General features: G+C 34.7%; 1 protein-coding gene across 5 annotated transcripts; it reads left to right on the plus strand.

The window, feature by feature from the left end:
* Nucleotides 1-620: 620 nt before the first annotated feature.
* On the plus strand, nucleotides 621-25,685 carry LOC109078589 (butyrophilin subfamily 1 member A1-like). Of its 5 annotated transcripts, none has more exons than XM_042719597.1 (12): nucleotides 13,254-13,302; nucleotides 13,886-13,927; nucleotides 15,547-17,843; nucleotides 18,219-18,332; nucleotides 18,987-19,062; nucleotides 19,516-19,866; nucleotides 20,230-20,502; nucleotides 20,743-20,850; nucleotides 23,420-23,461; nucleotides 23,644-23,682; nucleotides 23,939-23,965; nucleotides 25,083-25,685. In XM_042719597.1, exons 4-12 carry the CDS (start codon nucleotides 18,327-18,329, stop codon nucleotides 25,172-25,174), a joined length of 1,014 nt encoding a protein of 337 aa, XP_042575531.1. In that variant the 5' UTR covers nucleotides 13,254-13,302; nucleotides 13,886-13,927; nucleotides 15,547-17,843; nucleotides 18,219-18,326; the 3' UTR covers nucleotides 25,175-25,685. The 5 variants fall into 5 exon arrangements, with proteins under 5 accessions (XP_042575535.1, XP_042575536.1, XP_042575534.1 ...); XM_042719598.1 differs by having other exon boundaries at nucleotides 15,565-17,843; XM_042719601.1 differs by lacking the exons at nucleotides 13,254-13,302; nucleotides 18,219-18,332; nucleotides 18,987-19,062; ... (5 more) ...; nucleotides 23,939-23,965; nucleotides 25,083-25,685 and adding exons at nucleotides 621-770; nucleotides 944-1,019; nucleotides 3,312-3,665; ... (1 more) ...; nucleotides 11,157-11,264; nucleotides 12,593-12,634 and having other exon boundaries at nucleotides 15,547-17,800.
* Nucleotides 25,686-27,313: the final 1,628 nt, after the last annotated feature.

Genomic DNA, 27,313 nt, shown 5'->3' on the forward strand with positions numbered 1-27,313 from the left:
AAAGTATCTTGTATACATACAATATCTGAATTCTCCTGAAGCTTATCACTAACAATGCATTGTGCTTTTTCACCAACACTACGTCTCAAATGCAACCCACATGCGTTATATGATCCTACTCTAAGGTTTATAAATCATATTCACAAATTCATTTCAGCAGACGCATGCACACACCTGTTGTTTAATTAGGTATTTCTACATTCTACACTTTTTTTGTGTTATTATTATCAAGGATATCTGTGACATTAGCTTTTTCCAGTCCGCTTTGTTCTGTTGCTATTTTCTTTATTCTTTTTATTAGGCTGTATTAATATGAAAAAGACAACAGACACTGCACTATGCAGAATACATTAAATATGCAAGACCTCAATAGATTATAATTTTTTTCTAAAGGATCTCTTATTTGGTGTTATTTGTTTTCTGAAAAGTGCAGAGTGGTGTTTAGGCAATGAGCCCACTAAACCAGCAATTTAAACCAGTTAGAACCTGCAAATTGATTCAAAAAGTTAAATTATGCCCCTCCACAAATGCCAGTTATAAACTCAAAGTCCTCAAGTAATCAAGGTCCTACAAAAAAAAGAAGAAGAAAAAAAAGAGTTACTCCTCCCTGCTTCTAGACACTACAGAGGAGAATGTAACACTAGTATGATTGGAGGAACTGTGTAATCACTTAAGACGTTCACATGTGAAATGAGAAAGTAAAACTAAACCAGGAAATATCTCTGTATGATCTTGCATTTATTCACACGCTTGAGAGTTTTGAGTTTGAGGTAAGTCCTGGAAGAATTGAGAAACACACAGGAACAAGTAAGTCTTCACTGATTTTCTGAATTTAGATTTTCTGGTGATGTGTAACATAAAGAAAACACATGCATATTAACTCCCCATTCTGTGAGTATTCTGGTTATAATGCACGTCTTTGTTTTCGTATTTTTCTTTCAAGCATCCATATCCTACAAAGATGAATTTCATTTTTTTGACTCTCCTGATTATTAGTGGAATTACTTACTCAAGATCAGGTAAGTATTTGTATTTAAGTTTGTGTTCATGTAAAAAAAAAAAAAGATAAAAGAAATAAAAAAATTAACTTGTATAAGGGCCAACGTACAATCAGCCGGTCATAGTCCAACTGAAGATTCATTATCCAGAAATATTTGACCACTGAATGACAAGATTGACCAATCAGAAGCAAGTTTTCCAAAGAGCCATGTAATAAGTAACAAAACCATAAAAGTGTAAACAGGCAGTGTTGTATGTAGTTTAACATAGTGAATGAATCCTCAGCTGAACTGATGCAGAGCTGAGGTTTGTGTGGAGAAACAACACATGCTGCTTTACATGGAAACATGTTTTTTAGAAAAAATGTGTGTCTTGTATTGTTACAGTGCAGGATTATCACACCAGACATTTATTATAATGAAGATAAGAATTCTTCAGTATATTTTAACTGTCCTGGAGCAACTCATAATGTAATAACTGCACATAATGTAAAAACTGCACAAGTCCTAAGTCTGTAGAACAAACAAACAAACTGTTTGTTTGCTTTTTCTAATTTAAGCGGATAGTTCATAATCCCTTTAAATGTAATTTCATATCATTTCAAACCCGTATTTCTTCTCTGGAACACAAAAGGAGATGTTAGAAAGAATGTTTAATTTATTTAGCTATTTTGCATAAAGTGAAGGCATAAATATCCCTTTATATCTATATTTCTTAGAAAGACACAAAGGTGCACTGCCTTCACCGAACAAAGGTTTTGTTGTGCCAATAGAAGAAGACCCCTCACCAGATTGTACAGAGGGTGCGTCCTGAGTCCCCCTTGGTGGTTTATGTTGGCCACCACTGTCATGTTGTCTGAATGGACCAGGACATGGTGCCTTCTCAGAATTGACAGGAAGGCCTTGAGCACCAGAATAACTACCATAATTTCTAGGCAGTTGATACTGTATGCCAGTGCTGATGCAGGAGCCGAATGCGGGTCTGCCATCGCACACGGAATCCCAACCCGAGTTGGAAGCATCTGTCATGACAATTTTCCTTCTGGAGACCTGCCCCAGATCAATCTCCAACAGCCGTGGGTCACCCTTAGTCCCAGATTCCAAGCATGGGGCAGGACCCAGGCTTTCAGCCAATATTGAAGGGGCCACATGTGCAGCAGGCCCAGTGGTACTAGTGAAGAGGCAGTTGCCATTAGGCCTAGTAGCCTCTGAAATGTCTTTAGGGGAAGTAAGTTCCAGACCTTGAACAATGGAGCAAGCTGCTGAATATTCAGAGATTGTTACGGTGAAAGCTAGGCCCACATTTGGGCTGAATTGAGAACTCTGCCCAGGATAGATATTTGTTGGCTGGGATTTGATTTATGCATGTTGATTCTGAGCCCCAAGCATTCCAAATGGCTGAGGAACAGGGATCTTTGTGCACATAGCTCATGCTCTGACCAGGCCAGAACAAGCCAGTCGTCGAGATAATTAAGGATGCGCACTTCCTTCTGTCACGGGGGGTGAGGGCCGCATCCACTCTCTTGGTAAATGTGTGTGGTGCCAGAGACAGTGAGAAAAGAAAGCATACTTCTAACACATCCACATAAAAACAAAACTCAAAAACTCACTCTTACGCGAGGATCTGTGGATATGAAAGTATGCATGTTTCAGATCCATCATCTTTCTTTGAAGTAACTTAAGCCTCATTTGACTGTTTCCAAGACCTAATTTGACACACCCGGAATAGCTTCCCAAGCCTGGGTTCAGGTTTTGAGGGGCTGAAGTGCTTGTAGGTTGCTGCAGTGGGGCGAGGAACTGATAATGTTCATGCTGCTGTGAAGAGGAGAAGTGCTCTTCTCGTGAAGGTGATTGATTTTTATGACAACACAAAGCCCCGACACCCGGAACTGAGTAAGGGGTTGGAAGGCAAACACGAGACACATTATGAATAGGCAGATAGCCACAGGGGAGAAGTGCTGTTCTCTGCTGAGACTGCTGCCAGTGTCATAATCCACTGCTGAAGCTCTTCTACAGTGAGCAGGAAGGCTCTTTCTTCTTTTGTGTCAGTGAGGAGACAATCATCGTGCTGGAGGAAAAAGATTTCGATCAAATTGCATTTAGCACCAACTTAAGTAGGCAGAAGGCCCCATTTGTTTGCACATGCTGAGATGACATTTGTCTGTGCACAGGTGTGATCCAATGCAGGCTTCAGCATTTCGGAGAAAAGGAGTTTCCCTAAAGCATCAGCAACTGATGCAATGCCATTGAACCCGATCAAAAGAGAACCTTTTTAACACAAATTTTACACCTGCTTTCTTTCTTTTATAACAGAGCAGTATGATGTGGTGGGACCTGTAGATCCTGTATTTGCTGTAGCTGGTGAAGAAGTGATTCTGCCCTGTTCAGTCAAACCCAGCATCAGTGTTGTGGACATGAGAGTGGAGTGGTTTAGATCTGATCTGAAAGACTCACAACTAGTGCATCTCTATGAGGATCATGATGACAGAAACACAGAACAGAGTCAGTCCTACAGAGGGAGAACAAAACTGAATGAACAAGAACTACAGAGAGGAGATGCATCACTCAAACTCTCATCAGTCCAAGTCTCTGATGAAGGACGTTATAAGTGTTTTATTCAGTCCAAATCCTGGTCTGATGACGCTACTGTTGATGTCAGTGTTGAAGGTGAGTAAACCAATGAAAACAAACATTTAATGATTTTAGACATGAAGCTTTGGTGTAGGGAAGACTGGGGTGTGTGTAACATGGGGTCAGTTGTAACGGGTTCTATAAGCAATGTTCCCTCTATTTTTTTTTCTTGCTGAATATAAAACTGTTCTCTATTGGACGGACATTTCGGCCACCTGAGCAAAAACATTCTTTATACCAGACCTGTAAAGCGCAAACACAAAAAGTGTGTAACTTTTAACTTTAAAGGGATAGTTCACCTAAAAATTAAAATGATGTCATTAATGACTCACCCTCATGTCGTTCCAAACCCGTGAGACCTCCGTTCATCTTCGGAACACAGTTTAAGATATTTTAGATTTAGTCCGAGAGCTTTCTGTCCCTCCATTGAAAATGTATGTACGGTAAAACTGTCCACGTCCAGAAAGGTAATAAAAACATCTTCAAAGTAGTCCATGTGACATCAGAGGGTCCGTTAGAATTTTCTGAAGCATCGAAAAGTACATTTTGATCCAAAAATAGCAAAAAAACTACGACTTTATTCAGCATTTGTCTTCTCTCCCGGGTCTGTTGTGAGCACGTTCACAGCACTGCAGTTTAGTGATATCCGGTTCGCGAACGAATCACTCGATGTAACCGGATCTTCTTGAACCAGTTCACCAAAACGAACTGAATCATTTGAAATGGTTCGCGTCAACAATAAGCATTAATCCACAAATGACTTAAGCTGTTAACTTTTTTAACATGGTTGACACTCCCTCTGAGTCCAAATAAACCAATATCCCGGAGTAATTCATTTACTCAAACAGTACACTGACTGAACTACAATTAAACAAGAACACCGAGCCGAGCCAGATAATGAAAGAAACACTGACTCGTTCTCGAGTCAAGAACCGGTTGCATTGGTTTTTGGATCATTAGTAGTGATGGGAAGTTCGGTTCTTTTCCGCGAACCTTTCCCGCGAAGCCGGTTTCTTTCAGACAGTTCGATTCAAATAAACCGGTTGAAGGAAAACGGTTTCACCATGTCTTTTGCGCTCGATTGTAATGACTTCATTGGCGATGATTGCACTTGATTCAAGCCTTCGGTTTACCCCCGCCGCTCATACTACATTAGCACAGAATCAGTTCATAATCGATCACCAAAAGAACCAGTTCGGTTCCGAAGACGCGCCTGTGTGTCAGCCTGCTTCACGCTGAATCACGCATGCACAGTATCATCATCTCCTCGGTTCTCGAACCGGACGCGTCCCGACAGAACCGGTTCTTGACTCGAGAACGAGTCAATGTTTCGTTCGTTATCTGACTCGGCTCGGTGTTCATCTTCAGTTCTCTCTTCACAGCAGTTCAGTCCGTGTACTGTTTGAGTAAATGAATTACTCCGGGATATTGGTTTATTTGAACTCAGATGGAGTGTCAGCCATGTTAAAAAAGTTAACAGCTTAAGTCATTTGTGGATTAATGCTTATTGTAGACGCGAACAGTTTCAAACGATTCAGTTTGTTTTGGTGAAACTGGTTCAAGAAGATCCGGTTACATCGAGTGATTCGTTCGCGAACCCGGATATCACTAAACTGCAGTGTTGTGAACGCGCTCATAACAGACCCGGAAGAGAAGACAAATGCTGAATAAAGTCGTAGTTTTTTGCTATTTTTGGACCAAAATGTATTTTTGATGCTTCAAAAATTCTACCGGGACCCTCTGATGTCACATGGACTACTTTGAAGATGTTTTTATTACCTTTCTGGACGTGGACAGTATACCGTACATACATTCTCAATGGAGGAACAGAAAGCTCTCGGACTAAATCTAATATCTAAACTGTGTTCCGAAGATGAACGGAGGTCTTACGTGTTTGGAACGACATGAGGGTGAGTCATTAATGACATAATTTTAATATTTGGGTGAACTATCCCTTTAATGTGCTATTTATATTTGATTTGACGCTTGATGTAACTAAATGATGTAGGTTACCTGAGAATGTTTAAAAAGTATAATACACTGCCGTTTAAAAGTTTGGGATCAGTAATTTTTTTAAAGAAGTTTCTTAGGCTTATCAAGGCTGTATCTATTTGATATAAAATACTGAATATTATTTCACAAAATAATATTGTGAAATATTATTGTAATTTAAAATAAAAGTTTTCTACTTTATTTTACTTTAAAATGTAATTTATTCCTGTAAAGCAAAGCTGAATTTTCAGTGTCACATGATCCTTTAGAAATCATTCTAATATGCTAATTTATAATCAGTGTTGTGCTGCTTAATATTTTTTCCGACCTGTGATATTTTTAAGGATTCTTTGATAAATAAAAAGTAAAAAAAAAAAAAAAAAAAAAAAAAAAAAAAAAAACTGTTTATTCGAAATAGAAATTGTGTGTTACAATCTACACTATACTATTCAAAAGTTTGGGGTCAATAATTGTTTTATTTTTTATATTTTTTTCAATTAATACGTTTATTCAGCAAGTATGTGTTAAATGGATAAAAAGTGATAGTAAAGACTTATATTGTTAGAAAATATTTATATTTTGAATAAATGCTGTTCTTTTTAACATTAATTAGCCTAATCAAAGAATCAAAGCAAAGAATATTATATTATAGAAAAAAATATTAAGCAGCACAACAGTTTCAACACTGATAATAAATCATCATATTAGAATGATTTCTGAAGGATCATGTGACACTGAAGACTGGAGTAATGATGCTAAAATTCTGCTTTGCTTCACCAGGAATACATTATATTTTAAAGTATATTAAAATAGGTAGGCCTAACTAATGTTAGAAATTGCAATAGCCTAATAGGTCACAATATTACTGTTTTTTTTTTGTATTTTTGATCAAATAAATACAGCTTTGATGAGCATAAGTGACTCCATTAAAAAAACAAGGTCAATTATTTATTAGGTTTATAATATAGGCCTAACATTATATAATACAAAAAAAAAACTGAAGCATTTAAACTGATAGAAGAGAATAGAAAACAAGCTGAAGCATGAGATCTGCAAGTTAAATATTTTCAAAGAAAAGAAAACGTGACCATGAATCTAAACATCGCTATGAAGTACAGTTTGCACAATACACCCTTGTGTGACTGTAAATTTATGAGTTTTGTTTCCGTTCTGTGCCCATCATCCGCTATTTCCAGCACTTAATCAAGCCACTCTTCTTCAAACACGAGGACGTTTTATTTCACGTCATTGAGTTTGCGTTGCTTGGCTCTCGATTTTAGCTATTTCGTCCGCAACCATTGAAGTATTCGTTAGCGACTCGTTTGGCGCACATCATTCTCTTTTTATGAAACCTGTAAACCGCATTCACCGGTCCGAACTCTATAGCGATATCAACTTCAGAACAGTTTACTATGGAGACAGATTAGTCTCAAATATAATTCACGCAAAAAACACGATTCACACATGCGTAAACAATTTTCACATGCATGAAACCTAATTCACGTACACACAAAAAAAATTCACGTGCGTGAAAAAAAAAATATATTCACAAAAGGAATTCACATGCGCAAAATTAAAATTATATATTCATAAAATACATTTCACAAATGCAAAACACAATTCGTAGATATACACCTGTGCACAAAAAACCTTTGAATGTTTAAAATGTACGAGTGTCTGAATGTACAAATCGTCATTTACTACGAATCCACTCGGATTTGTGGGGTGTGTGTTTTTTGAGACTTTCCTGGCAGAGCTCTCTTCCTACGTGGGTCTGTCGTACTCTTTAGCCAATCAGATGCGAGCTTACCATTCAACCAATCATATCATAAACCACCGAGAGTGCATTCAGAAGCTCGCAGGCAATCGGGGAGACATCAAGAGAGAAGCCCATAGAAGCCCTGGCGTTACATTTTAAAATACTATACAAAATAATTAATCAGAATACTATGGAGACAGATTAATCTCAAATATAATTCACGCAAAAAACACGATTCACACATGCGTAGACAATTTCACATGCATGGAACCTAATTCACGTACATACAAAAAAAATTCACGTGCATGAAAAAAATATATATTCACAAAAAGCAATTCACATGCGCAAAATAAAATTATATATTCATAAAATAAATTTCACAAATGCAAAACACAATTCGTAGATAAACAACTGTGCACAAAAACCTTTGAATGTTTAAAATTAGTCACGACTGTCTGAATGTACAAATCGTCATTTAACTACGAATCCACTCGGATTTGTGTGTGTCTGTTTTTGAGACTTTCCTGGCAGAGCTCTCTTCCCACGTGGTTCTGTCGTACTCTTTAGCCAATCAGATGCGAGCTTACCATTCAACCAATCATATCCATAAGCCACTGAGAGTGCATTCAAGGAGCACGCTTCTGCGCACCCTTTTGAATGCCAATATGGATTAATTAGAACGGAAATTAAGCCTTTACCATCAGTAATCCATAGACAGTTAAAGAAATGGACACAGCGACCCAATTGGAACTCAATTGAGACAAGTGAAGCCCATTTTAGCGCGATTTTTAGAACTTCCGTTTCTGACTAGCGCAGACTCAAACTAAGCTTGATGACGTCGGCAACCTGTCTGACAGATGTAAATCTTCTAGTAGCTGTGCGTGCAAACTGCCATCGTTAATCTTGCAGAGACGGCGAGCTCGAGCGGGGAGTTCTTTGGCCTGAGTGAGCAGGAGTAAGTATTCTGATTAATTATTTTGTATAGTATTTTAAAATGTAACGCCAGGGCTTCTATGGGCTTCTCTCTTGATGTCTCCCCGATTGCCTGCGAGCTTCTGAATGCACTCTCGGTGGCTTATGATATGATTGGTTGAATGGTAAGCTCGCATCTGATTGGCTAAGAGTACGACAGACCCCACGTAGGAAGAGAGCTCTGCCAGGGAAAGTCTCAAAAACACACACACACCAAATCCGAGTGGATTCGTAGTAAATGACGATTTGTTACATTCAGATCAACACTTACGTACATTTTTAAACATTCAAAGGTTTTTGTGCACAGTTGTATATCTACGAATTGTGTTTTTGCATTTGTGAAATGTATTTTATGAATATATAATTTTATTGTTTGCGCATGTGAATTGCTTTTTGTGAATATATTTTTTTTTTCACGCACGTGAATTTTTTTTGTGTGTGTACGTGAATTTAGGTTTTCATGCATGTGAAATTGTTTACGCATGTGTGAATCGTGTTTTTTGCGTGAATTATATTTGAGACTAATCTGTCTCCATAGAATACTTACTCCTGCTCACTCACGCCAAAGAACTCCCCGCTCAAGCTCGCCGTCTCTGCAAGATTAACGATGGCAGTTTGCACGCACAGCTACTAGAAGATTTACATCTGTCAGACAGGTTGCTGACGTCATCAAGCTTAGTTTGAGTCTGCGCGTCAGAAACGGAAGTTCTAAAACTCGCTAAAAATGGGCTTCACTTGTCTCAATTGAGTTCCAGTTGGGTCGCTGTGTCCATTTCTTTACTGTCTATGGGATTACTGATGTAAGGCTTAATTTCCGTTCTATTAATCCATATTGCGCAAAAGGTGCGCAGAATCGTGCTCCTTGAATGCACTCTCAGTGGCTATGATATGATTGGTTGAATGGTACTCGCATCTGATGGCTAAAAGAGTACGACAGACCCACGTGGGAAGAGAGCTCTGCCAGGAAAGTGCTCAAAAACACACACACACAAATCCGAGTGGATTCGTAGTAAATGACGATTTGTACATTCAGACACTCGTATTTTAAACATTCAAAGGTTTTTGTGCACAGTTGTTTATCTACGAATTGTGTTTTGCATTTGTGAAATTTATTTTATAAATATATAATTCTAATTTGAACATCTTAATTTCAATATATATTAATATATATCACTCACATGCACGTGAATTTTTTTTGTATGTACGTGAATTAGGTTCCATGCATGTGAAATTGTCTACGCATGTGTGAATCGTGTTTTTTGCGTGAATTATATTTGAGATTAATCTGTCTCCATAGTTTACCCGATCATTGCAATTCTTTCGTTTTACTAGAATTTTTGCGTGTGTGCGGCACATTATTTCTTCCGCGCGGCCGCGCGCGCAGCTTAGAGGGAACACTGTCTATAAGGGCATTGAAATATCATGTTTTGCAAAGATTGTCACACAACTTTTATACTGGACCCACAAAGATTGAACACAATGAAATGAGATGGTGTATAAGCCCACATTTGACACAACGAGAAAGTGACTAACAAGCACCCACTGGGTCTCATTCACTAAATAATTGCATGGATTAATCATATTTATATGCACAGGAGAACAGGAGAACTTCTCACAAAACATTAGCACCTATCACAACGTGCATACGTGAATTTGTTCCCGACCTCATTCTAATGTTGAATTTTAGGTTTTATAAATGACTGCGTGCCCAAGTTTAGTCATTTGCATCAAACACGCCCAAACCATCTCCATATAAGGACTTTCCGGTTTTTGCATACAAGGGATTTCACCTTTTTTTTTTCATTCATGTTTTCTATTACTGTAACAAATCACCTCATACTGTTACAACTCACCTTGCTAGTGGGAATAGTATTCTCTGCACATAAACGTAGGTATAAAAATTAGAATACAAAAAAACTATTATTATTAGAAGAAAAACAAAATTGATTTATAAAAGAAAAACTTAACATAACACAAGCAACAAACAAACAAAAACAAAAATACAGAACAAAAACGGGTATATAGGCAGATAAAATAGGGTTATGCACCCATTGAATGTTCTCCATCTTGGTGTCCCTAGCTGTAGGAAGTCCTCCGGTGATCACTGTAGGATTTGATCATTCAGAAAGCCTTCATCTACAGTGTGAATCTGAAGGTTGGAACCCTGAACCTGTTCTTGAGTGGCTGGACAGTGAAGGAGTCCGTTTGAGTTCAGAAACAACAGAGATGCAAAGAAACACAGATGGGTTCAGTGTGAAACACACCATCACTGTACAACACAGAGACGACAAGATTCACTGCAGAGTCAAACTGAGACATCACATGCTGGAGACACTGATTGTGACCTCAAGTACGTACTGACACATTTTTGTTGTGCAATGTTTATGATATTTTTATGGTTATTTGATGCTGTAGAGTAGATCAAATAAAGTGTAACTTAGCAGATTTCTAACTCGCTTTGTATTGTTAGAATGTTGTATATGTTTTACTGACAAATAAACAGGGGTATCTAGGTACAGATAACTTGGAGAAAAATGTAATATTGTTTATTTACATAGAATACTGACATTCTAATGATACAAGTGGGCTGAAAATCAGCAAGTTACACTTTAATTCTGAATGTAGTGCATTACAATAGAGTATATAAATCAAAAAGCATCAGCAGTGTTAGTTTTAATTGCACTTTTTTTTTACTGTGTATGTATACAAATGTATCTTGCTTGCATTATTAATCATTTTTAATTAAATAGTAATAAATATTTGACTGGACACAATGTGCTCAAGGTCACTGTGTTGTTTTGCAGGTAAGAGTTTTAACCCTTGGAGGACATCAATCATCTTGTCTTCAGTTGCTGTTGTGCTCATTGTGATTGCTGGAATACTGTTAGCTGCGTTTGTTCGTAAAACCAGAGGTAAAATTCTTGTTTGTTTGTGTATTATATTTGATTTAAATAAATAAGGGATCCTAGGGCTAGCTGTCATATGTTTATTATTCCTCAGTCCACTCATAGTGTCCAAAGGTGGACATACATGCAGGACTGGAGAAATCTGTCATTTTTTCTTTCTTTCTGAAAGTCATTTAGTTATTATTTCACTACTAATTTAAAGTCTCATTACTTTGGAATTACTTTTGTGTCTTATTTATTTAATCAAACATACTGTGCTTGAGAACAAAATATATTGTAGTTAAAAAATAAAAGACTGCAAATAAAAAATATTGCCAAGAACTGTTTTATTTACAACAATTGATAAAAAAATATTTGTACTGCAAATAAATATTCTATGCCATTCCTACACTTTTCATTACGCACCCATATATTTTGCTTATTGTTCTGTTTCTGGTCTCATTTTTGCGGGTCTAAAATCTTTGCTTGCGTGTTGAAAAGTTTTACTTGTGAGTGAAGCTGCATCTCAGTTGGCAGTAACTGCACTAGAATGAAAGACCTGTTTCTGTTGGTCACTCTTGATGCAATCGTTTGGCCACACCCACCACACCCACCAAACCCGGTTGTGGCATGGAGAGGGTGTGTTTTAACATGGTGCTTAATACACAGTCTAATTTTCTAAATGAAATCTACATTTCAATAACTTTTACTGTAACAATTTTAATGGACCTTCAACTTAACATATTGCACAATACAGTTGAATGAGCCAAGTCATTTCAGAGCAGTCTTTTTTAGCCATGTTCAATAATTAATATGACAGCGGCTGGTGACACACACTATAATGGCCTAACAAAGAAGTTTGACCATATTTCACTGTACCAACCTGCTTTTATGGACACACGCTTGATGGTATAATCAGCCACTCTGCTTTCTGCCCATTTGGCACAGCCTTTCTCAGCCATCCCTAATTTAGGCTTATCCTAATGTACAAGTACCCAACTATTATCAAATGTATTCCTAGAAAACAAAACATTTTCTTCTTAAAATTGACATTGTTTAGTGAAACCCTGTGATCACAAAGAAACAGAAGCAGACGCGATTGTGTCCTTATTCCATTGAAATATCAATAAATACTATACCGATTTTTGCGGTCCTTATTCTTTAATTACAATTGTATTAATTTTGCTCTCAAAAATGGTATGTTTGATTGAATAAAAAAAAGACACAAAATTGACTCCATACATTTCATCCACAAAATATTTAATCAGCACACACTGTATTCATACTTTTTGTCATATAAGGAAAAGTGTATATCTTTGGTCACCTTCCCTTGCTTTTTTTCTGAATTTCTTCAGAACATGACGAACTACAGAATGAGAACACGGGAAAAAAACAAGGTGAATTTGTCTTTTTTTAGTTATAATTTCATTTTTAATGTAAAGTTTGTTTTCATGCCACAAAATATTTTACTTGTTTTTGGTACAAAAGTTTTTGTTATTTTTTATTTTATTCATTAATTTTACACATGTGTATTCAAATATGTGTTTTTTGTATATATCTTGGTCCTGTAAAATTTTTATGTTATTTTTTATTATTATTCTCTTTAATTTTCTGAATTTCTTCAGATTGATTTAAAGGATAATTTCAACTGTTTTATCTTTGTAGGTTCTTCTTCCTCAATTAAGAAATAATTATGGTCTTTATTTTAATGTTTAGTTTTTCCAGCTCTTAATAGATACATTATTCTGGAAAAATGCTAGTTTCTTCAGAACGTGATGAACTACTTTTCTTCAGAGGAGACAGGACAGAAAACAACAACGAGGTGAATTTATCTTTATTAGGTTATTATTTCACTATCAATTTAAAAAAAAAATCGTTCTTTTTTTATATTTGTAGTTATTATTCCACCCCTTAATAGATACGTTTATAAAATGTATATTTGAATTATTCACTTAGCATAAATACCCGTGATGTTATCTATTTGGTGTTTTCTCTTGCCTTCATTCAGAATTTTCTTCAGAACGTGAAAAACTACTGGAGAAGGAGAAGAACAGAATTCAACAAGGTGAATTTATCTTTATTAGGTTATTATTTCACTATCAATTTATTATTTCACCACCCCTAAATACGTTATAAAATCAATTTAAAAAAAAAGTTCTTTTTTATATTTGGTTTTTCTTCAGATTATTCTTTTTACCCCTTAATAGATACATGTTTTTATAAATTATTTCATTTTTATTTAAAAAATTAAATACTTACCATAAATACCTGTTTGATGTTATATCTATTTGATGTTTTAATTATTTCTCTTGCCTTATTTTAAATCTGAATTTTCTCTTCAGAACGTGATGGTTTGTTAGGAACTACTGGAGGAGAAGAACAGAATTCAATCGAGGGTGAATTTATCTTTATTGAGGTTCACTTTTAAAAGATTCACTATCAATTTTAAAAAAAAAAATTTTCGTTTTTTATATTTTGTAGTTTATTAATTCCACCCTTTACTTATTATCCCGAGATACGTTTATCTTGATAAAATGTATATTTTGAATTATTTATGACTTAGCATAAATACCCGTGATGTTATTTGAATTATTTATTCAGGTACCATTTTGGTGTTTTCTCTTGCCTTTATTCTGAATTTTCTTCAGAACGTGATGAACTACAGAAGGAGAAGAACAGAAAACAACAAGGTGGATTTTAAAAAAGAACTCTTTTATTAGGCATATTATTTGCACTTTTTTATTGTGCAATTTAGAAAAAAAGAATGATGTTATATATTTAATGTTTTCTCTTGCCTTTAGTAGTTATTATTCCACCCCCTTAATAGATACATGTTTATAAAATGTATATTTGAATTATTCACTTACAATATATACATGCAAAATAAAATAAACTAATACATAATCATCACATTAAGAATAAAACCAGTTGAATTTGTCTTTTTTAGTTATAATTTCATTTTTATTCTAAAAAATAAAATACTTACTAATAATTTAAACAATTCATTTATTTGATATCTAATAAAATAAACACTCTAACAATTTAAAAAATAAAATACTTACAAATAAATTAAAAATTATTCATATTATCAAATATTTGCTGTAATCACTATAATAGTTGCATGTTTTTTAACGTGTAATTACACTATGGTTACATACTACATACACATTTACAGTATTTCTCCCCTATAATAGTTGCATGTTTTTTAACGTGTAATTACACTATGGTTACATACTACATACACATTTACAGTAGGTACTATGTAAGTACACATGTATTAGGGACACAATATAAAGTGGGACCCTTTATTTTGATAGTACACTTTAGACATTCTACTAACAGTGGGTAACTTTGCAACTACATGTCAACTAATTCTCATTAATTTGCAACTACATGTCTACTAACTCTCAGAGTAGACTGTTAGCTGTATGTTGTGGACCCATCAAAATGAAGTTTTATAAGATAATAAGCAGACAGTCCACTAATACTCCAATGACTATTAGTAGACATCTAGTTGCAAAGTTACTTACTGTTAGTAGAATGTCTAAAGTGGATTTTCAAAATAAAGTGTTATCAAATTATTCAAGTATTTTACACCTCTGAAGTTTTCACTCACCTTTATTCAGCATTTTCTTCAGAAGATGATCAAGTACAGATTAAGATAAGCGGAATACAAGTTGAATTTATCTTTATTAGGTTATTTACTAGTAATGTAAAAAACAGTTTTAATGGGTTATATATATATATATATATATATTTGTAGTAATTTCTCCCCTATAATAGATGCATGTTTATAAAATGTACATTTGAGTTATTTATTCAGTTACCATACATACCCACATGCGGTGCTATTTAATGTTTTTTCTTGCCTTTATTCTGAATTTTCTTCAGAACCCGATCAAACAGAGAATTCAGATACACACACACACAATCATAATGAATGTATGTTTATATTGTATACATGTAATTATTTATTCAGTTACCAGTTAATACATCCTATGAATTGAAATGAGAGATAATTAAAAATAATGTAATGTTGTTCTTATCTTTATTCTGAACTTAGAAAGTGATCAGCATTCACAGAGTCACATGTTGAACACCAAATGAATTCTTTATTAATTATAAATTATAAATTATTAATACATTAATTAAATCGATTACAGTGTATTATAAAAATAAGTCATCTGTTTAAAGTCCTGTTGGTTTCAATGGTCTTCAAGTGGTGATTTTAAGATTTATCTTATTACTGATCTTAAGAAGAATTCTGTTATGGACCCTTTATAACTTTATACTTTCTTTCTGTTTTTAGCGAACACACCATTAAAAGAAGAAAAAAAGTGTCTTTTACAATGAGGTGCAGGTGAAGGAGTGAACTGAGTGGTATTTAGTCCATTAACATGATGGGGTGGAACAGTCTGAGTGTGGAGCCTGGAGTGTGGATCATCAGGAGGGTCTGGTCTCCTTTTATGATGTGGAGTCCATGTCTCATATCTATATCTACTCTTACCCAAAAGTTTCCCAAAAGCAACTAGGTCGCTAAGTTCCGTCGTTACCAATAGAGTTCAATGGAACTAAAGACTAGTTAGAAAATGATGGTTTTTGGGAAATGCACCCCAGGTCAGTCTTTTGATGATAAACTTTATCATAAACATTTCTGTATTAGTAGTGTGTCTCATATAGCCAGACTTTTGACTGTTGACATAAATTCTGATCCTCATTTAGGCAGGAAGTTTTTTTTTTTCTTCTGCCCATTTAAACAGGAATTAAGAGACAATCTGACTGACATGTTGAGCAGATGTTCTTTTGACATTTAGGGGTGTGTGAATCTGAAATTGATAATACTACAAAAATAGACCGATGTTCACCAGTACCAGATGTGTGTAAATTAGGCTACATACATTATCTCTCAATAGCAAACCTATCTTAGACTGAGCTGTGTAGTTGTAATCATCTCTTAGCTCTGTGTCATTCTTGAAGAAAAACTTGGTCTCTGTTTGGACTTCGAATATTAAGAGAGTACGATAATTATTGTTTGCAATTAATAAGACTAAGAAATTTTGTGATTTATTTTTGTGATTTATACAGTTTTTTTTTCTTTGCTCAATTTGTGGAAAGGAGTTCAGTGAGGTGGTCACAACAGCTTCTGTCAGAAGTTCTAGAAGCTCATAATTCATGTACAGTTCTAGGATCTGAAGAGACTCATCTGAAGTGAAATCATACAGAAGAGAAGTCAGTCAGTTGAGTTTGTGGCTAAACATTGTACATTGCTTGGATATCTTTGTCATTTACTGCATATAATAATTCATAGTTATATATTAGAACTGAAATGACATTCACATTATGAGTTAAAACATTTCAAAATGCACCTGGAGACATTAATTTAATTGTGGGGCCAAGGCTCTGGAATAGTCTCCCTCAGGAACTTAGAGAGGTCACATCTTTAAATGCTTTTAAAATTTCAGTCAAAAACTATTTCTTGTCTTTAGCCTTTGAGAGGGTGGGCTAGTCTTTTTTATAGGATGTGTCTTGTTTTAAGTTGTGTGTTTTAATGAAGTGTTTTCTGATTGTACAGCACTTTGGTCTGCAGGTGCAGTTGTAAAGTGCTCTATAAATAAAGTGAATGAATGAATTAATTTATTTTGTCATTGAGAATTAAAAAAACAAAAACAAAAACAAAACAAAAAAACAAACAAACAAACAAACAAAAAAAAACAGTGTAAAATTCTCACCTTGTTCTCATTTTGAAATCCCACACTTGTGAAAGTGTAATGCCTGATGTGATGACTGTATAGTTCTAGAACTGACTGTGCATTACAGTGTTTTTAACATATTTAATGCAGCACAGATGTTTTAAACATGTTTCTTGCATTAAAAAATAATCAATTAACTAATTGCATTAAGTCAATAGCTGTACACCAGGAAACGTTTACAATCTTAATAAATAGAGAAAAAAAAGAGACTAACCATGTTCCAAGTGTGATCGTGTTTTTTTACATAGCTAATGTAAAAATATTTTAACATCCTTCAAATTAAATGCCAGTTATGATAGTCAAAGTCTGGAGACACATGTCTACACACAGAGAGCAGTTTCTGCAGCCCAGTTATCATGTTTTGATTGTAGGGACTTGTATGTAAAGTGAATGTATGTTGTGGGATTACAAATTATTAAAATGTTAAATCTAAGTTCCAATGTAATAGTATATAAACTAAAAGGTTATGTACATTGTGTTTTACATTTCGAGGTAAAAAAGGATGACACAGCTGTGCCTTTGTCCCTGTTGTAATTTGAAGGTATGGGCAATACTGTCAGGCTGATTGAAGTAGCACCTATGCATTTAAATGACACTGTTATGCTGATGAGATCAAGGCTGGGAAAATGCCGGTGGCGGGCTGATTCCTGTACTTCAGTTGCATGCTATGGGTTAGATTGTCTCCACCTCTACTGTATGTATCCCTCCCACTTGAATGTATATAAACTCCAAAGTATCTTTGCTTTGGTTAGACTTTTTGATGACTACAGCGCCACGCAAAGCGTTTCTCAATAAAGAAATCTGCTGGGATTACCCAAGAGTCTCCTGGTCTTCGCTTCTGAGTTTCCAACAATGTGTATGTGTAACAACATGTTTTGTGCATGATATAGTGTGTTGAGTATTTCATTTGACTTTGTCTTGACAAAGTGTGAATCTGTTGGTATCCTGAACCTCATCTTGAGTGCCTGGACAGAAAATGAGTCATTTGTAACATTTTCACATATTTTATAGAGCCTATTTATTCATATAAATTCATCATAGCTATAACATATGCAAGTGAAACTTAATATTTTTCCAACTTACAATGTATTATTAATAAAATGATATATGTCAACCATGCCTTAGTAATAAGCATACATAAAAATCAATATGATTGAATGTGATTTTGTCTAATACAGTGTCATGATGTCTCTTCATGAAATCATGGATTACTTTTTTGTCTACGATTAAGTTTTTGGACATGAACATTTTTGGTGACTTTAAGCAGAGGGACAAACATCTTTCAGATTTCATTAAAACAACAGTGTGGTGACCCCTGACTTAAAGGATCTGGATCAACATGAGGGTGAGTACTTGAAATTTTTGAGTAAACTGTTAAGTTAAATAGACCATTCAGTCTTATATGGTTATTTTTACCCACCTTCTTAAAGCATCTATGGTGTGTGGCTTTGGGACATCATTATTTTGCAAGTGCAAACGCTCGGAGTACTTCATGATAAAAATCTAAAATTAAAAATATAAAACTAAATATGCAAGACCTCAATGTGAAATCATATCCCTCCAAAAATGCAAATAACTTAACATAAACAAACCCTAAGTTGGTCAACCTGCACATTGATATAAACATTTAAATCACATCCCTGCATAAATGCTATTTATATACCCTAATCAAAGCCTGAAGAAGTTGATCTTAGCAGCCCAGGTTATTAAGTAGTATGATGGGAGGGACTGTGTTATCACTTAAGTTGTTTAGTGATATGAGAAAGTAAAACCAGACCAGGAATGATCTCCGTATGATCTCTCATATAATCTTATTTATTCACACTCGTGAGAACAGTGTTGAGTTGAAGAATTAAGAAACAGGATAAGGTACATAGATTGACTAAGATTCACAGAATTTAGATTTTCTGGGTGTGTGTTATGTTTAAAAAAAAAAAAAAAAATATGGATGTTAGCACACCATTTTGTGTGTTTTCTGACATGTTTTGTCTTCTTTTAGCATCTGTGTCATACAGAGATGAAGTTCATTTGTTTGACTGTCCTGATTATTAGTGGAGCTACAGATTCAAGATCAGGTAAATATTTGAAGGGCTGAAGTATGTATTCATGTGTAAAAGAAAGAGGGAAGGAGATTTAATAAGTAACTTATAGGGACTAAGTACAGCGAGCTGGTCATTATCGAACTGTACAGGCTAGAGATTAATTTTGCAGTAATGTGCACTATCCTTTTTGCAAAGATATTTAACATCTAAACAAACAAATGTACAAATATTACAAAAAGCCACATGACAAATATTTAAATCCATAAGTGCAAACAGAAAGATTTTAGCTTAATGAAATGAATGAATCCTCAGCTGAATGAACATAGAGCTGAAGTATGAAAGATGAACAGATGCCACTTTAACATGCTTTTTTTGGAAAAGTGTCACATGAGAAAAATTCTTCAATGTATTTCAACTGTTGTAAATCTGTAGAACACGTAACCTTTATGACATGCAGTTTAGTTCTGCTCCCTTTCTCTTTTACAGAGCAGTATGAAGTCGTGGGTCCTGCAGATACTGTATTTGCTGTAGCTGGTGAAGATGTGATTTTGCCCTGTTCAGTCAAACCCAGCATCAGTGTTGTGGACATGAGAGTGGAGTGGTTTAGATCTGATCTGAAAAACTCACTAGTGCATCTCTACGAGGATCATGACGACAGAAACACAGAACAGATTCAGTCCTACAGAGAGAGAACAAAACTGAATCATCAAGAATTACAGAGAGGAAACGCATCACTCAAACTCTCATCAGTCCGAGTCTCTGATGAAGGACGTTACAAGTGTTTTATTCAGTCCAAATCCTGGTCTGGTGACGCCACTGTTGATTTTATTGTTGAAGGTGAGTAATTTGTGGATGTTTTTATTTATTCGCTCTTAAATGCTGGGATAAAAGTACAGTTGCTGGGTTATTTGGCAACTCACTGCTGGGTAAATATTGACAGATTCACAGATTCAGATTCTATGTTTTGTTTTATTTTGTTTTATTTTGTTTTGTTTTGTTTTGTTTTGTTTAATTAAAAATAAATAAATCATCAGTTCAACCTGATATTGAACTCTTGGGTTAATTAAAAAATAAATAAATCAGCAGTTTAAGAGTGTGATATGGTTTTTCAGCAAAACAAAAACAGGTTTACTAAAAAAAAAAAAAAAGAATAATTTTACTAAACAATTGATCACTGTAGATGGATTTGATGGTTTGTAGCTGTAGGAAGTCCTCCAGTGATCACTGTAGATGGATTTGATGATACAGGACGGCTTTATCTACAGTGTGAATCTGAAGGTTGGTATCCTGAACCTGTTCTTGAGTGGCTGGACAGTGAAGGAGTCCGTTTGAGTTCAGAAACTACAGAGACACACAGAAATGAAGATGGATTCAGTGTTAAACACACCGTCACTGTATATGAGACAGACAGCAAGATTCACTGCAGAGTCAAACTGAAACATCACATGCTGGAGACACTGATTATCACCTCAAGTAAGTACTGACACATTTGGTGCACAGTTTATAATGTTTTTATGATTATTTTATTCAGCTGGATTGAATCATTGATTATAAATTCAGTGTATTAGGTAAATGTGTATTGTACTATTTACTGTGTATGTATGTTCTATACCACAATAACATTGTTTAATCATTAATCATTTTGAATCAAACAGAAATAAATGTTTGCCTGGACAGTGTGCTCATTGTAAGTCATTTTTTTTTTATTTACAGGTAATATGTTTCATCTTTGGAGGACATCAGCCATCCTGTTTTCAGTTATAGTCGTGCTCAGTGGTTTTGCTGCAGTACTGATAGCTGTGTTCATTCATAAATACAGAGGTAAAATTCTTGTGTTTGAGCTTGAGTCACATGTTTTATTCATTTCTTAGTCCACTTTCAAATGATTAATCACTATAAAACACAAACAAAATAAAACATTATTTATATTTCTTCATGTCTCTTTTTTCAGAGTTTTGAAATAATTATATTTTTTATCTATTTTTCTGAAATGTCTTCAGACTGCAAAGAATCAATTAATTAATTTTGATCTACAAAAGATTAAAGGGATACCTCATCCAAAAATGTAAATTCTGTTATTGATTATTCACCCTCATGTTGTTCCAAACCCAAAAGACCTCTGTTCATCTTCAGAACACAAATTAAGATACTTTTGATGAAATCTGAGAGCTTTCTGACCCTCCATAGACAGCAATGCAACTGGCACGTTTTATAGCCCAGAAAGGTAATAAAGACATAGTTAAAATGCAAACCCGATTCCAAAAAAGTTGGGACACTGTACAAATTGTGAATAAAAACAGAATGCAATGATGTGGAAGTTTCAAATTTCAATATTTTATTCAGAATACAACATAGATGACATATCAAATGTTTAAACTGTGAAAATGTATCATTTTAAGGGAAAAATAAGTTGATTTTTAATTTCATGGCATCAACACATCTCAAAAAAGTTTACCACTGTGTGGCATCCCCTCTTCTTTTTATAACAGTCTGCAAACGTCTAGGGACTGAGGAGACAAGTTGCTCAAGTTTAGGAATAGGAATGTTGTCCCATTCTTGTCTAATACAGGCTTCTAGTTGCTCAACTGTCTTAGATCTTCTTTGTTGCATCTTCCTCTTTATGATGCGCCAAATGTTTTCTATGGGTGAAATATCTGGACTGCAGGCTGGCCATTTCAGTACCCGTATCCTTCTTCTACGCAGCCATGATGTTGTAATTGATGCAGTATGTGGTCTGGCATTGTCATGTTGGAAAATGCAAAGTCTTCCCTGAAAGAGACGACATCTGGATGGGAGCATATGTTGTTCTAGAACTTGGATATACCTTTCAGCATTGATGGTGCCTTTCCAGATGTGTGAGCTGCCCATGCCACAGGCACTCATGCAACCCCATACCATCGGAGATGCAGGCTTCTTAACTGAGCGCTGATAATAACTTGGGTTGCCCTTGTCCTCTTTAGTCCGGATGACATGGCGTCCCAGTTTTCCAAAAAGAACTTCAAATTTTGATTCGTCTGACCACAGAAGAGTTTTCCACTTTGCCACAGTACATTTTAAATGAGCCTTGGCCCAGAGAAAACACCTGCGCTGCTGGATCATGTTCAGATATGGCTTCTTTTTTGACCTACAGAGTTTTAGCTGGCAACGGCGAATGGCACAGTCGATTGTGTTCACCGACAATGTTTTCTGAAAGTATTCCTGAGCCCATGTTGTGATTTCCATTACAGTAGCATTACTGTATGTGATGCAGTGCCGTCTAAGGGCCCGAAGATCATGGGCATCCAGTATGGTTTTCCGGCCTTGACCCTTACGCACAGAGATTGTTCCAGATTCTCTGAGATCTTTGGATGATATTATGCACTGTAGATGATGATAACTTCAAACTCTTAGCAATTTTTCTGATATTGCTCCACTATTTTTCACTGCAGCATTGGGGGGATTGGTGATCCTCTGCCAATCTTGACTTCTGAGACACACTGCCACTCTGAGAGGCTCTTTTTATACCCAATCATGTTGCCAATTGACCTAATAAGTTGCAAATAGGTCCTCCAGCTGTTCCTTATATGTACATTTAACTTTTCCGGCCTCTTATTGCTACCTGTCCCAACTTTTCTGGAATGTGTAGCTCTCATGAAATCCAAAATGAGCCAATATTTGGCATGACATTTCAAAATTATCTATATTCTATTGTGAATAAAATATAAGTTTATGAGATTTGTAAATTATTCCATTCCTTTTTTACTCACAATTTGTACAATGTCCCAACTTTTTTGGAATCGGGTTTGTATTTAACTTGTCATTCACGAGAGTAGCACGATGCATGCGTATGATGCTGATGTGATGACGCAGAAGCCAGCATTCTGAGGTACACACATGCGATGTGATACTCTCATGAATGGCAGCGGAGACCGACCCAGAAGAGAAGAAATTGTTAAATAAAGTCATTATTTTTGTTTTCTTTGCACACAAAAAGTATTCTCATAGATTTATAACATTACAGTTGAACCGCTTATGTCAAATGGACTATTTTAATGATGTCTTTACTACCTTTCTGGGCCATAAAACATGTCAGTTGCGTTGCTATCTATACAGGGTTAGAAAGTTCTCGGATTTCATCTGAAGTATCTTAATTTGTGTCTAAAGATGATCAAAGGTCTTATGGGTTTAGAACGACATGCAGGTGTGTAATTAATGACAAAATGTTTATTTTGGGGAGTACTTCTGTGTTTATATCTTGTTATTCTGTCAGGAAAGGTCAGAATGGCAAGAAATAAAGTCAGAATTGTGAAATAAAAACTCACAATTACCTTATAAATGTATTACTCCTGGTGGAAACAACTGTCCATATCTATTCAAGGTTGTTTTGTCTTTATTCTTACTTTTTTTTCAGAACACAGTCAACTACAGACTGAGAACAGGAGAATAAAACATGGTCAGTTTTGTAGTGAGGGTTTCTTTACATTAAAATCATCTGCACACCTAGCTGTGGATTATCCCTTATATAGTTAACTATGAACTCTGCTTTGCTCTGAAAAACAATTAACACACTTTCTATTTATTTATAAATTAAATAAGATAGATTTCATATATTTTGATTGTGTGATTTTTTTTTAGAACTTGATGAACGTTTGCAGAGTCAGAAGATACCAAAAGGTGAAATTTGTTTAATATAGCCTTATTATGAATTTCATTTTAATAAAATTCATTGCGAAACAGTGAATGAATGCACAGTACATACAGTATATGAATTCTTACATGAATAAAGTTCATTATGGACTACTTTGAGATATGTCAACTGATCTTGTTTTTTGCTGGTCTTCAAGTAGTGAATAATATTAAAATCTGACCTCTTTGTTGAAGGATCATGTTATGAACCCTTTATAACTTAATACTTTTTTTCTGTTTCTAGTGATCACGCATTTAGAAACAGATATGGGTGAGTAAAAAGTACTAATGTTTTTATATTTCTATATACTTTTATGGTTATATGACCATACATTATGAAAAGGCAGTAACTGTGAATGTTACTTTTAGAAGAAAAAAATAAAAATAATACTTTGTGCTTTTTTTGTATTGTACAATTTGCTTGTGAAAAACTGAAATATGCTGAAAAATTTTTTCATGATTTGTTGTGAGATTCAGAACAACAACAACAACAACAAAAATGCTTGTGAAAATTGTATCAGAACAACAACAACAACAACAAAAAACGGTCTAGAGACAGACGTATTGCTTTCTTCAAAAGGTGATTCACTTAGGATTAAAAATCCACGTTATAAAGGCAAATTTTTTTACATGCTATTTGTAACGTGGAGTCAGAGACGTTTGGATCTATATGCAGTAGTTTATTATAGAGTGGTCAAACAGGCAGTAATCCAACAACAGTGTCAAGTGTGTAAAGGGATATCCAAAATCAGTAACAGTACCAGGCAGAGGTCAGGGCAGGCGACAGGGAATCAAAGGCGGTATACACAATCCAAAATCAGACACGGAAAGAACAAACTAGGAAAATGCTCGGAAATTCTAGACGGGGCTAAACAAGACTTCGCAGTGAGTTGGCGTGAGTGTGCTGCTTATGTGTGTGTGTGTGTGTGTGTGTGTGTGTGTGTTAGCTGCAGGTGTGTGTGTAATTAGATGCAGGTGTGTGTGTGCAATCAGTCCCAGGTATGAGGCAGGATGGGAATTGGATTTCGGTTTGGAAATGGACACCAAATGCAAGAGTCCTGAGTGGAGTGCCCCCTAATGTAGTTCATGGGCACTCCAGCTGATGATCATGACACTATTAGCTTATTTTAGCATAACAGATCGGTCTTTATAGTAGATACTGTGTGAAATGTGTCAAATGTCTAAACTTAAATTGCAGATAAGATTTGAGAATTATAAACATTATTGTTCATAATGTAATGTCCTTTGAATATTAGGTTTAAGTAGGTGTCACTATGCAGAATCTTTTTTTCTTTATAATGATTCCTCGCTAGATGCTTTAAAACCAAACATTACTATTATTTTATTATATACTCGCCTGTAAAGCAGAATGTTCAATGTTTCAACAGTGAATGCAACTCTGGGTGAAGATTCAGCTAATGCATGTCTCATTGAACCTGAACATGGGAAAGAAGTGATATATGACAAAACAGAACCGTAAAAGGTAAAGATGAAGGCAAAATTAAACATTTGATGAGAATGATCTTTATAATGATGAGACGGATGGATGCTACCTGAAGTGTATTTTTAACTATTACACTATAACTGTACTGAGTGGGATTTAGCAGTGATCAGACAAGTGGTCAGACTTTTAATGAGAAACTTTGTCAGTTTATTAGTTTATATCCTGCTTTTTACAATCTTATCGTAGCTGACACAGTGTTAAGCACTAAATGGGTACAAAGGAAATATGTACAATATTCATGATTCAGTTATAAACTAAATTTGTGTAATAAGGCAATACTTACAATGCAAGTTTATGATCTTAAAGTAAGTTTACTTTGAGCATGTAAATGTAATTCCTACACATGAATAATATGTTAATGTGATGCTAAAATACAAAATGTTTCTACTGTTCTGTTTTATTATGAAGTTCTATTTCTATTCTCACCAGACGGTGGCGCTAAGAACTTATTATTTAATTGGTAAACTCTTGATCTCGTGAATTTGGGTTCTAGTCATTGCTTTGCTTACTGTCTGTATGTATGTACAAAAAAAATAATTTATTACATATATATTACATATATTAACAAAAATAAAAAAAAAAAAATAAAAAAAAGATTCTTATAATAATAAAATCTTTATTTGCATTTTTTTTTTTTTAATTAACCATCAAATATATGTCTTTTACCCTCTGCAATTTCTTAAAAATATGGTACATAACAAATTGTATTAATATATTTTTAAGCCCCACCTGCATATGTGTCAGGAAACACACTTATAATGTATTTTGATTTTATTACTGTGATGAACCTCAGTGTGCTGAGTGGTTTCTAGATGGTAACTTACTGCTTCAAAGCAAAGGTGTCTGTGATACTTTGGTTTCTATATAGCTCTGGCCCTGCTACATAATTTATTTATTTTTTTATCTCTAAAGTACAACCAATAGTATGATGCTTGTCATTGTAATTGTACCCCTAATTGTAATATGTGACTCTGGACCACAAAACCATTCATAAGGGTCAGTTGTTGTTTTGTTTTTTTAATTGAGTACTGAATAAATAAGTTTTCCATTGATTTATAGTTTGTTAGGATAGGACAATATTTGGCTGAGATGCAACTATTTGAAAATCTGGAATCTGAGGTTGCAAAAAAAAAAAAAATATTGAGCAAATCGCCTTTAAAGTTTTCCAAATGAAGTTCTTAGCAAAAAATATTGCTAATAAAAAATTAAGTTTTGATATATTAATAATAGGAAATTTACAAAATATCTAAATGGAACATGATCTTTTACTTAATATACTAATGATTTTTTGACTTAAAAGAAATATCAATAATTTTGGCTCACAGTCTATTGTTAGCTATTGCTACAAATATATTCCAGTGACTTAAAGTGTAAAGAAAAAAAAGTGAAAAGTGATATTAAGAGTGGTTTTGTGATCCAGAGTCACATATTTGTCATTACATAGAATTTTTACATTTTAGCTCATGAAATTGACTGTCTGGTGTGTAGCGTGTGTGATTATTAAACAGACTTTTATAGACTTTTTATTTAAACTAGCACCTGTCTCTATGAGATGTACACTGTGGAAATATGTTTTTAAAATGTGTTTCCTGTTTAAGTCGTCCATCTTTAGCTGTGTGAGTTACCTGATAATGCCGTTGAGTTAGTGGCTGGGTGTCTGTCTGCTTGAAGGGGCATGCTAATCTATTTTCTGAATGAATAGAGATACGGAGATTATCTGACAGGCTGCTGATCACACTGAACTGAGGACAGCACACACGGGACGTCTGGACGGGCGATTCAGAAAAACTGTTGCACAAGTAAAACATCACACTGGACATGTTGTGTGTGTGAATACGTGATCTGCTGAAGATTATATGTGCATAAATGATATCATTGTTATGACTACTAGGCCTTTTGCATTATCTATGTTTTAGTTAAACTCTGACATTCTTAAAGTCATGCCAGCTTGAAGGGTAATTTGTGCAACATTTATCAGTATTGCATTTCAAAAGTCTATGTTATGAATGTTTTTAATTGCCATATAAAGTCATAAGAAATAGGCTATAAAATAATGAAAAATAAAAATATTTAAAATAAATCTCATATATATATAATTTTTATTTTTATTTTTCC

Source organism: Cyprinus carpio, chromosome B3 (genome assembly GCF_018340385.1).
Source record: "Cyprinus carpio isolate SPL01 chromosome B3, ASM1834038v1, whole genome shotgun sequence".
Lineage (NCBI taxonomy): Eukaryota > Metazoa > Chordata > Actinopteri > Cypriniformes > Cyprinidae > Cyprinus > Cyprinus carpio.

Excerpts from the sequence above, each read along its gene's own strand:
- LOC109078589 (XM_042719597.1), top strand. Across the intron at positions 20,503-20,742 it reads GACACTGATTATCACCTCAA|GTAATATGTTTCATCTTTGG; the intron begins GTAAGTACTGAC and ends TTTTATTTACAG. Across the intron at positions 23,683-23,938 it reads GAGTCAGAAGATACCAAAAG|TGATCACGCATTTAGAAACA; the intron begins GTGAAATTTGTT and ends TTCTGTTTCTAG.